The sequence below is a fragment of the Strix uralensis genome, chromosome 2 (assembly GCF_047716275.1).
Source record: "Strix uralensis isolate ZFMK-TIS-50842 chromosome 2, bStrUra1, whole genome shotgun sequence".
NCBI classification, from domain to species: domain Eukaryota; kingdom Metazoa; phylum Chordata; class Aves; order Strigiformes; family Strigidae; genus Strix; species Strix uralensis.
Genome location: NC_133973.1, coordinates 51,061,338 through 51,073,516, shown reverse-complemented (window position 1 = coordinate 51,073,516; position 12,179 = coordinate 51,061,338). Strand labels below are relative to the sequence as shown.

Below are 12,179 nucleotides of genomic sequence, written 5' to 3'. Positions count from 1 at the left end.
AGTGACTCAGCAGAGACTCGCTGCCAGCCAAGGTTATCAAATTTGTTCCTCCCTTCAAGCTTAATTTTCCATTTCCCATTCTATTTCCTTGGTAACAGATCTTGCTTTGAGCCAGCCTCCCCAAAAGGGGCATGCTGCTTTTTGACTGTCTCTCATTTCACAAGCCAGCCATATTTTCCCTACCCTTCCTTCTTATAGCTGTGAATTAGTTACTCCAGAAAGGATAACAATATGCTATGCAACTTATAACATCCACAGCACCCCATAAACATCAGCCACCATTTGCAAACGTGTGCTATTTTTTTGCATAATGAAAGAAACACATAAATCCTGTTTCCACACTGAACTGAAGGACTGGAAAGTTACGCCAGCGAAGGAGTGAGCCCCCGCTAGAGGCAGCCTGGCTCTCATGACAACTGCAGAAGGGGTCAGGGTCCTTTTTCCCCTGTAGCTTTCCTCACAAGATGGCATGTGAATAAAGGGTAAGGGCAGGGATTCCAGACTATATGAGACACCAACTTGAAAGCAAAACACAAATGCTGCTTGAACAGCTGAGTGCTTCCCCTTTTTTCTAAAGAGTTTGGCACACTGCTGATGCTTGCCACCACCGCTGCCATCACTGATCACTGCCTCCAAATAAATGAACGCCAGAAACCTGTGTTTTCAAGTGTGAAGCGCTACACACACTTGATACTTGTATTGCACGCTCTCTGCCTTAGCAAGCATTTTTAACAGCGTACATATTCAGTACCAGGTGGTTTTGCTCACATCTATTTTTTCATTATCTCAGTATTTCGAACATTGGCTTCAACATTTCTGTTAGGGGAGCAAGCACCTCTAAAGGCATCCGAGGGGAAAGTAATTAGCAGCCAGCTGTGCAATATGGAGGCAAGCACAGACCAATGCATGCAGCACCTGCAGCCAGTGCTGGCCATGCACCATGGGTGCTGCTGGGCAGCGCTGACGGGGCTTGGGCACACCATTAGCCAGTTTAAAAATGCCAGGAGGAGCCTCCAACTTGCACCTCTTGAAGATTTCTTTTTAAATGACAACTGAAAATTAAGGGGGGAAATGTATTCTACAAGCAACCAGGTAGGAACTGACAGAACAGATGTGGCAAAGATGTGACTGTCAGCACAACACATCCACCGCAGCTCTGGGTCCCTGGCTCACCAGCTCAAAATAGAAACTCAGACCTTGCAACCACTCAGTCTCAGAGTTTACAAATTTCTACCTTATTACAAAGGACAGGTAGACTTAATAATTGACATGAGCTTCTAGCCCTTATAGCTCTTGTGTCTACTTCCATTACTTCTTCTCCATTTCTCCTCTCCCAAACGTAGTAAATATATACAGAAATAAAAATTTCTGTATAAATTCAGTGTTTTGCAGTGAGAACGATCCCTAAACACCAGTTAACTAGATCTTACAAGTTGCTGGACCTAGAGCCATGACAGCCTGCCCCTTTATATTAAATCATTACAGTGGCTGCAATACTCCCCAGTTTGATGGTTGAGTATATAATTTATATTAAGTTCTGGCAAACACTAATGTGACCTCATCAAAGGCTGTTAATGAAATCTAGCTCTGCTCAAATTCACCACTGCTAGCCAACTATGAAAGTCTTGCCTGAAGAAAACAGTAAATATATCTCAAATGGAAAATACTCTCAATAGTCTCTTCTGAAGTAAGGGCAGTTTTCAGAAAGATAAAAATGGCTTTTTAAGACTTTTTATTTTATATTCACCTATTATGTCCTTTAGCATTTCCAGCTGAAGCCTCAACTCACAGACCAACCCACTACAGTGAACTCAGACTAAGGAAAGTATTGGTTGAATTAATTTTCCCATACTTTTGGAGGTTTATTTTTAGATACATGAGAGGAAAAAGCGATAGCTTGTTAGAACAACGGAAGCACATATGGATCATATTGGAAGGAAGTCCAACCTAGAAAGAGAACTTTTAGATAAGCTACTACAAAATGAAAAAGGAAAAAAGAAATAAGCATAAATACCTATTTAAATGTGTTGAAGCTGCACAAGCAGAAGGAGGACATGTGAAGCAGGCATTTCGATTTGACAATAACATCTGTGTTACTTAACAGTGATACACTGAATTTTCTCAGGAGACACAGCATACTTATATGCATACTGTATTTCTTCTAAGAATTCATCTGTCAGCAAGCTATGTCTTCAGCCACATGCAGCATTGTAAATTAGTTCACTTACACCTATCATGAATGGGAATTTGACAGAGCCAAGTCTCAGGAATCTGATTCTAGTTATACATGACTAGTGGTCAATTCATCAACACAAACAGGCAAAGAAAAGGACTATAAAGCATAAGTATTTGATTCTTCTATTTTTTTTAAAAAAGCACAGCTCTGATGGCACTGCTCAAATTAAACTCTCAAAACTGCATCATTAATTTCCCTAGGATAATCTGCTTCTGTGATTTTTAGAACAAAGAACAGCAAAGCAATGAATTCTGGACACCAAGAAAACCAATGAGGTTTCACACAATTCCTCAGTTTTGCCTTTAGAGTTTATTGACTTAAAAGACAAGGGTCACTATATCCTCCACTGTTACCACCGGGCGAACACCTGAAGCACATCAAACTGCCTGGTGATTTACAGGAGAGGCTAATTGCATCTGCGTCTGCTTCACTGGCAGCAATCCTTTCTGCCCTCATACTCCTGCCAGTATTTGTGTAAAAGCCTTCTTAACATCCCAACAGTTCATATCACCTCTGCATGAAATATGATCTAAATTTATGATTCATAAAATCGAAAACACATTAGAACACAAAGGGATAATGGCAACAAAATGAGACCCTGTTGATTCTTCCATAAATGGGACTGACATTTTCCATGGGAATTATCTTGTGATAAATAATCTCACATTATAAAATCCTCACACTAATTTATTGATGCTTAAGGAAAATCAGTAGTTGTTAGGAAATATTTTAAATCAAAAAGGTAACAGTATCATTACAGTAATATATACCATGTTTCATCGGTAACTGTATCAAGGAGAAGCAACAGAAAGCCTTTTAGGGTCTCCAAACTTCAGAAAGTATTAAAGAAAAAAAAAGGACTTGAGGAAAGCATTGTTTCTGCCTCTTCAAAAGATTACAAGTTATTGAAAAACTGAGGCTACTTGTAAATAAGCAAGGCACATACCAGGGCAAAGATCCCTTTAAAAAATACATTGCTAGAGAAAAATTCATGCTGATTTGGCATTCTGCATCACACACTGCAACATTTTTGATCCAGTATGCAGAGCTCTCAAGCTAAATATGACCTTGTTTGGAATGGCAAACTTAATGCAGGATTCTCTTGCTCTCAGACAGCATTAAATGTCAAAGAACATGACAATGACAAGGGAGGAATTTCTTGCAGCCAGGAAAGAAGTACTTGGGAGGTTTTGTAGTCGTAGCCAAATGTTGTGTGAGTGAATCACGTTTTGGTGCTATGAGTAGGCAAAGATCACAGTGCTGAAGCCTCTGAATCACGTGGCTCAAAGGTTAACCATCCTGACCCTAGACAGCAAAAAAGCAACTACAGCAAAGAAGTGTTGCTTCTAGTTATCTATGTGCTTGAAACAAATAAGGGATTGTGTTTACAAAAATGAAGCCATTATTTTCCCTTAACCATACCAACTTTAGGAGAAATCTGAAGACATAGGAAGGAAGGTGTGTGGGTAGAATGGAAAATTTTAGAGATTTTCTGAAAATTCTGTGTTTAATTTTTAGCTGGGTAACAAATGTATTGACTTATGCTGCACAAATATTTGTTCTTTGTGAAAAAAACAAAGGTAAAACTTCTCATTACTATAAAGTAGAGTAAGATTCCCCTTCAGGGAATGAAGACCACTTCATAAGCACTTTGCGAACACTTCACATTAAAAGGAGGGACTCCAGAGTTCAAGGGATATATAATTTATTTTAATTAGTTCCCATTTACAATCACTACTGTAGAGATTGCTACAATTATAGTAAACTGCAGACACAAGAAATCCTTCATGTGGCATTAACAGGGATTTATCAAATGTAAATCCTAATCTGCCTATATCAGACTTGGGATAACTGTATTTTGTGCAACACTTGAATTCTGGTCAGTGCCTACATATGCATCACCCTTACAAGTGAATGCTTATGTTACACACCAATTATAAATACTATTATAATGTAAATGATAATAGTGTGTTTACCTTAGGTGATTTTCCTGTACCACGTATTTCCTTTACATACCTAGATGCGGGAAATTAATAATTTAAAATTCATCTCTTGTAGAACTGCACTACTAAAATACACATTTCCTGATGCTACAGGATGTCCTGAGTCCAAAGAAAAAAGGTTTAAGTACAGCTATGCATGAGTTTAAGTCTGCCTGCTATCAGGTGCTTCTTATATACAACGCAATTTTCCTTACATGGGACTTGTAAGGAAAGACTTGCAAGTACAAGATTGCAGGCAGCCATCAAATTATAAAAACAAACATCCTCCAAAATGAGGTTTAAAAAAAAGAAAGAAACCTTTTATTACCCAAGTTCATGTTCTGGTAAATTCTTTTTCAGCACACTTACAAGGCTTTTATAAAGCCCAATCGCACCTTAAACCCTGGCAGTTTGTAAGGGTCATAAATAAACCATGCTGCAGAAAGACACCATGATGGCTCTATGCAAAGCTGACTTCACTGCTCTCTACCCCACTCCCTGAATCTCGCAGGAAGGAGGTTCATTAGCTAGCACTCAGTGAACACCACCAGGTCTGACCTGTCCCTATCTGTATCCCAGCGGGGCTTCTTTGATGAGGTGCCATTGGAATACAGCTCAGCTGCTCCTGGCCCTGCGCATTAACAAAACCCCACACATGAGTTAACAAGCCCACCCAGAAGCAGAAAACAAGCAGGGTACCGTACAGGCTTTGAAGAAGTCAACAGTGGTCAAGGAGTAATACAATCTAGGTTTTTCCTTTACTTAGATTATCCCAGCTCTTCACTACCTTCCTTATACAGAATGCAAATTGCAGTCACCTGTGAATTATTAACCAAATCTCCCTCAGCATAACTAACTTAAAGGTTTCCACAATGTCTCTGCAGGATCTCCCCTTCTCTTGTACCACTATAACTCAGGGTGGATGTAGGGGTAGGTGATGTGCTATAAATCAGGTCACTGTAATGATCTAGGTTAAAAAATAAAAGCTGTGCAGGCCAAAAGATGTAATTCCTATAGTGCCTGGTTCTACAGACAACTAGACGAGCACAACTCAAAAGGTGAGAATCTGCTGCACCAGGGAACAAGAGCAGCTGCCCAGAAGCTTCTTAAAATCACTGTGGAGTCAAAGAAAATGCATCACATAACTATGTCCATAGCAGAACTCCAGGCTGTGGAAGCCTCCTAACACTTCTCAGCACATCAGTAACCCTATGCAAATTTAACTGTACACTTATAGGAAGGATTTCACAGATTTTTCTTTAGTTGTTACTTTATTAGAAAACAATGCACTTTTTTGTTTGTTTCTCTAACGGACATACCTTAGAGTGATCAATCCTTTTTCTTTAAAACCTCCTCCAGTTTGTTACAAATATCTCATTTTTGCTTTCTAGCCTCTCTCTATTTCTAATTTACTTAGTGAGGCTTTGGAACAAAGAGTGCTTTTTAAAAAGATGGTCTGTTTCTATTTGTCAGAAAGTAAATTTTTTCGCCAAATGTTAATCTCAGGACATTCTTTTTATGTCATATAGAACAAACCCATAAAAAATATGCTTTCTCTTTTACTAATCCCTTTAAACAAAGATAGGTGATTTTTGACAGCATCCTTTAAATCAGCAAATCCAGTACTAAGTTGAGACATTTAGGTATTTCCCAAAGCATCCTTTTTTTTTTTTTTTTAAGCAAACTAATGGCACAATGACAGTATCTCCCTCTTAGTTTATATAAGAATTAGCAATTTTTATTTTACCATAATGTGAGTAACTGAAAGCCTGAAAAGCCTCTCCAGTCTTGTTCTCTAAAGTAGTATTTTCTCAGAGAAAAAAAAAAAAGGCCAATTAAACAGATGGAGTTACGAACAGAGAAGTAAATCTTTAAGCAAAGTAACAGTTCTTGCAGGCAGCTAACCTCATTGGAATTCACCTTCTGGTGCATGGCAAAAGGAAAAAACCCCAGAATCTTATCCACAGAAAGATTAGAAAATAATGACCATAAACCTTCAAGTTTTGGCCAGTGACAGAATTTAGAACTTTAGGATGAAAAGTTCTTTAAACCAACACCAAGAGAGAATTAAGAAATGAAACATACCTTATCTACTGGGAGAAAGTCATTCTCAACTTCTATTGACCGTGGTCGTAGCTTTATAGGTTTGTCTTTGAAGATATCTCCAAAGCCAACACCCTTGACCTTTTTGGGTTGGATTGTCGTGCCTCCATTGGCTCCTTCCGATTTTGTGCTGCAAGAGTCACCACCGTCACTCTCAGAGCCTGTAGCATCTTTTAGGCCTGTGAAATGGAGGGATGAAATAAGGAATCTTAGGTGTGAAGCTCACTATTTCCAAAACAGATTGTGACTGGAAAATGATCCCTCCCACCATCTTCTAAAGGAAAACAAATGCACAAGAAACAGGTAGAGAAGTAGAGAAGATGCTCTCTGTGCCATGCGCTCATTTTTGAGTTTTAAAAATCACTTTATTTCATTACATTGGTGTACCAGTTAGAACTTACACCAATCCACAAAACATGCATACTCCAGCATCAAAACTTCATGAATGAAGATGGCCATTCCTTGAGTACCAAGAAAATCCTTCTTCCTCAGACAAAAATTATTTGGAAGACAACTCAATAAATGAAAGAGTTAAATTCAGTTGTACATATATTGTATAAAGCCACTTAAAGCTAACAAGCAGTCAGACCAGGCGCTCTGTACCTTAAATCTGTGTGACTCATATCAAGCCAATTATGCAATTAGTATCTAAAGGTACATTACCTAACTGGGAAATATAAAGCTGAAAGCTGTTCAAACAAATTTGCAATCAAATAAGCTGCATAATATGTTCCCAGCTGAAAATTGAATCTCTGCAGCATAGACAGCCTCATAAGAAAAGCACCCATGCACACTATCCTCTACGAACATAGTAAATCAAAACTGCATTCTGATTTGCATTACTTCTCTCAGTGAATAGGAAAATTTATCTGCACTTATCTGAAAATATCTGCTGTTTCAATAGCAGAGGCCACAGATGCAATATGGTGATATTTCAGCCACTTCACAGAATGGTGCAGAATCAGGCCAGTCACTGGCAGCAAGTGTGACCCACTGAAGCTTCCTCCAATTGAAACAATCCCCTGGATCATTTAAATCTTCCTTCCTGCATTACAGATTGACTTAACTATGTTTCCAGGTAAACCACAGCAATTGCTGCTACTACAGCACTAATTCTACCTAACAACAAACTCAAGTCCTCACATTTCCCCCACAAGCATCTGTGGTGCCACAGATGTGGACCTTACAAGTCAAAGAAAGAAAAATTTCAAGTAAGCTTATCTTCTTAATTATTTTTATATCGAGGTCCATGAAATGACTGCAATGGATTTTCATGATAAGAGGCTGCCAGTAGAGAAGAAAGATTCTTTTTGAAAATCTGGACACCTAAAATCAAGTAGAGATTATACACAAAACTCTTTCCTTCTTCCCTTTGGTAAGCAAGTAATGTTACCCAAAAATTATCTGTATTTCTGCCAAAAGGAAAGAAATGGCACTAAGATTGGGCAAAGTCTACTGGATCCCTATAAAAGGGCTGCAAGTTGTGGAGCATGTGGCAAGTTTTAAAAAAATCTTCGTCATGCCCCAGTTTCTACAGTTCTCTGATGTGTATAAGCAACAGAAACAGAATGAAGCAGTGTTCCTGAGCTGAAAGCATCTGAATATAATTTCCAGCCTACACTAGAACAACCCTTCAAAACCAAATAGAGGAATTACCTGAAGAAAAAAATATTTTGAAGTCAATGAAAATCTTTATGAATAAAATTTTTAACATTAACCATTTGAACCCTTTGCTTTTGCCTCCCCAAATCAAGTGATGCCTTTGGTTTTAACAGATGGTCTCCATCCAACAACTTTCTGCCATGTTAGTGAGCAGCAACTTGTTTTGGGGGGGACTTCTTGTCTTCCTGGCAATTCACTGTTTAGCAACACAACTACCCAGTAAACCATAGTATCTTCTTCAAGGGCTACTTTAAGCTTTTCCAGTGAACCACAGAAACCAGTGCAAGTCCTGAGGCCTACAGGCACAACTTCATGATCCAGGATGCAAGGGGCTCATCTGTTAAATTGGTTTCAACACCAGGGTGCTGCTAGGAAATGAAATCAAGAATTATGTGTCAGGCCAGGATTTTTAGCAAAACTGTTAAGCAGAAAAGTTATCGTATGCTGCTCTGAGATTTTCTGTATCTGAAACATGAAAGGAGTATAAATGTGGAATTAGAGAAAGACCCCAGTTAGAAACAAACAAAAAGACTAAAGACTAGGCAAAATGCTTAGGTCCTCTGGCCTCCTGAGTGGCTGCTACATCTACCTGTTGAACACAAGTAATTTTTCTGTTTCTTTGCGTGATCACTTAGATAGCATTGAACAAGTTTTTTGTTCCATAAGCTGCGCAGCACTGGAATTCAAAGGAATACTAAATAATAGTATTACAATTCTTATTATGCAGGGGTCTTGATCTCTTTACTTGGACCTTTTTATTTTCCCAAGATGGGCCTGGGGGAAAACTTCAAATCTGGTTTCACTCATTTATTATAGTAGTTAGAACAGTAGTATTTCTGCCGTCAACAAAGTAAATTCCTTGTGCTCCTTCTCTTCCAGAGCTCATGAAAGCAATAATCAGGGAATTCAAGCATTCACTGCAACCCTGCTCTGTGATGTTGTTGGCAGGAGGGGAGCGGTTATCTGTAGCAAAGCCATTCCACAATGCAGAGGCACTCAGAGGTGCAAGGGTAAATATGCCAGAGAGGTATAAATCTCTTCAGGCAACACAGCAAAGTAAAGTCACTGTCTCTTTCTTATTCCTACACCTTGTGCCTTGGGCAGTAACAGAAGAAGCTGTAAGTTCTACTAGCTAGACCTTCCCTGGCTTTGAAAAATATCAGTCACTAGGACCCTGGCTGAGACAGAGGCTAGAATCAACTTTATTTACTACTTCTAAATGCAAAGAGAATGGTCACCAGTCGACTATACTGAGTTACAAATAACATTTCTGAGCATAAAACACCTACAATTCAAAAAACTCAAATCACAGTGATCACTGTCACTTTGCTGAACAAAAGATCTTCTTGATATGGGATGGAAAAATTACCCTCTGGCAAAGGTTCCTTCTTTCATCCTTGTCAAAATCTCCTCAAACTACTCTGTGATGGAGGGAGGGAGCGGTGCAGAGACCTCCCTCCACAAGTAACTGAATTTTAACTGATGGAATCCGTGACTGCTCTTAGCTGTTCCCTGAAATGAACAGAAAAGCTAAAATAAATAATTAAAATAGGTTTTCTGCATCACTAATTGTGGGAGAAGAGGACCTGGACCTTGGCCAGTGGATGGAAGTAAAATATGGAAGTAATTACAGGAATTACTCAAGAGGTCTCACATGCACTTGCAGATCTTTGAAGTCTGTATGAGAGAGAAAGCAGAAACCTCAAGGGGCTCCAATAAGAATTAGGCTTTTGTTTCTGGGTCATCACTTGTTTTTTATAATGACATCTTCATCTTTTATGATCATTCTTCTATGATAAGACATCACACCTTGTATCAGAAACCTCACCTCAGGCTTACAACAGACTTCCCTAGCATCACCCATCTGTGCTTGATGATAATCCAAGAATCATTTCATTCTCTATGCTGTCACAGAGCTTTGTCTCAGAATACAGTCCTCATAATGAAAGCAACATAGGAAATAACAGGTTTATTTGGCTTTTTTTTAAAATGAGGACAGAATGGACTGAAGTTATGCCTGTCCACACTAAACTGCATTTGAGTGGCCAGATACAGAGGTCAGTCTTACAAAGGTCTTTCAAAATTAAAAGAATTCTTCCTGATCAACTGGGAAAGTGACATAATCTATTATTTTTTGACTGACACAAACTGAGGAGCCCTCTGGACTTAAATAAATAAATAAGTAACAATAGAAGCCCTGGCTTTTCCAAGAACTAGTCTGCTCTTGCTCTTATCACTTCATGGCTGAGGGCAAGAGGCAAAAGTGACAGAAGAGGAGGACTATATGCAGTGGAAACAGAACAAATTAGATAAAATGAAGATCTGTGGTAACATTAAGAAACAGTAGTGCAGTGCTTAAATACAGAACAGTCCTGCAAAGAATAAACTACCATGCTTCTACTCTTAAAGATGTGCTAAGGAGAGTCTCTTATGTTCCTCTGAAGGTACATGAGATATACACCTCTGATTTGTACAGATAAAAGAACTTGCAAGCAAGGATTTGCAATACTATATCCACGCTTGCCTGACAAGTTCTCTCCTCTCATTTATTTTTCCATTGGGTTGTTCCCTGATCGATCTATCTATCTATCTATCTATCTATCTATCTATCTATCTATCTATCTATCTATCTCAAGAGATATATGCCAGCAATTCTCTTGGAGCAATCTTGCCAAGTGAGGCTGCACTGGCCTCCCAAGCCCTGCCTACACAAGAAAGGGATGGCTGAGGTGATCTCTCCTCCTAAAGCAGAAAAATGTCACTCTTCCAACCATCCACCTTTTTTTCTTTTTTTTTTTTTCTTCAGGTTTTCATGTCCTTTTTAGCCAGCACTGCAAACAGCTTAGTAGGAGAACAGAGCTGGGTGGATAGTTTCCCCAAAAGACAAAATGTAGCCCATGGATACAGCTGGGAACTAAGCAGGAATCTCAGTGACCTATTTGTCAGATTATGAACTTTAAACATGAAATTTTCTTCAAGAGCAGCTACAGTTAGCAGGGAGGTCAAGTTGCTAAATGGACATTAAAAACAGGAGAACATTTCAGTTGGCACAGTCATCTGCTGCTGCTCACTGGTACACCCACGCAGTCTGAACCAGATGTGGCAGAGCTATGAACTTGAGTACTAAGGTAAGGCCAGCAGCTCAGCAAACTGCTATCCTCAGAAACACTGAGCACATCCTGCTTTTCTTAAGTCTAGTTATTAAATACTTCTAATATAGCCAGGATAGGATAAAAGCTACAGTAGTCTGGCCTCTCACTTTTTTCTTTTTTAACAGCAACTTTTCTAGAATCTGCCAGCTCTCTGTCAGTATTTGGAGAGCTGACAAGCTAAGAACATAACATCAACAAGGTGCTTACTAACATGCCTACTACCACACCAGTCCTAATAGTAAGAATATATTTCAAATCTTTAAAATTTCTCAGGACATAAGTCTTTTGGGGCTGTCACTTCCCATTTCTGGCTCTACAAGCAAACACACTATTCTTTTACCTAGATTTATTGTTGCTGAATCATCTGTAGCACCACAAGGTAAAGCTCAAATCTGAGTATTGGGTGTACTTTTATAGTAAGCTCCTTGAAGTCTGAACTATGGCAGCATCAGCAGCAAGAAGTTAAAACTCCCAGGAGCCAACCTTTCCCACCTTTTGGCTGGGAGAAGATACAGGACTACTGACATACAGCTATTTCAAAACACTTAAGAGCTCTAAGATTCTGTGCTGCTTCATGCTCCTTACAAATGCAAGCTAATTTAGTATTCATGAAGATTAAATTCTCACAACACTGTCTGGAGGAATTTCGCACTTCACACACACTTTTTCCTCTATGGGTATATAAGAAAGATTAGTTTTCTCAAGACATTTCAAACACACCACGCTCCTGCTATGCCAGTTATGGGTCTTTTGAGAGTAACATTCTGAAATGCACCAAAACAGATTAGTTCAAACAGGGATTAAAAAGCAACCGCAACATTAGATTTAATTCACCAACAGCCCCAGAGCTGTGCTGGCATCAAACCAAGATTCTAAATCAGAAAGATATTTAGGGATGATAAAGGGCTGTGTAAACTAAAGCTGTTAAAACAAAAATAAACAGCTGTGATAAAATTAACTCCATTCAAAGCAGGAAACCGATTGTTTCTAAAGAGCTTAAAATGGCAGGAAAAAGGGGGACTATATTGTGAGCTTTACAGAGCT

At 39.0% G+C, this 12,179-nt stretch overlaps 1 protein-coding gene across 5 annotated transcripts in view; it reads right to left on the bottom strand.

Annotated features, from left to right (window-relative positions):
• Positions 1-12,179, bottom strand: part of SH3KBP1 (SH3 domain containing kinase binding protein 1) — a 238,498-nt gene that overhangs the window by 83,523 nt on the left and 142,796 nt on the right. For all 5 annotated transcript variants that reach the window (XM_074858676.1, XM_074858679.1, XM_074858678.1 and 2 more), the window contains one exon: positions 6,304-6,500. In XM_074858676.1, coding sequence (XP_074714777.1) covers positions 6,304-6,500 — 197 coding nt within the window. The remainder of the gene's footprint in view (positions 1-6,303; positions 6,501-12,179) is intronic.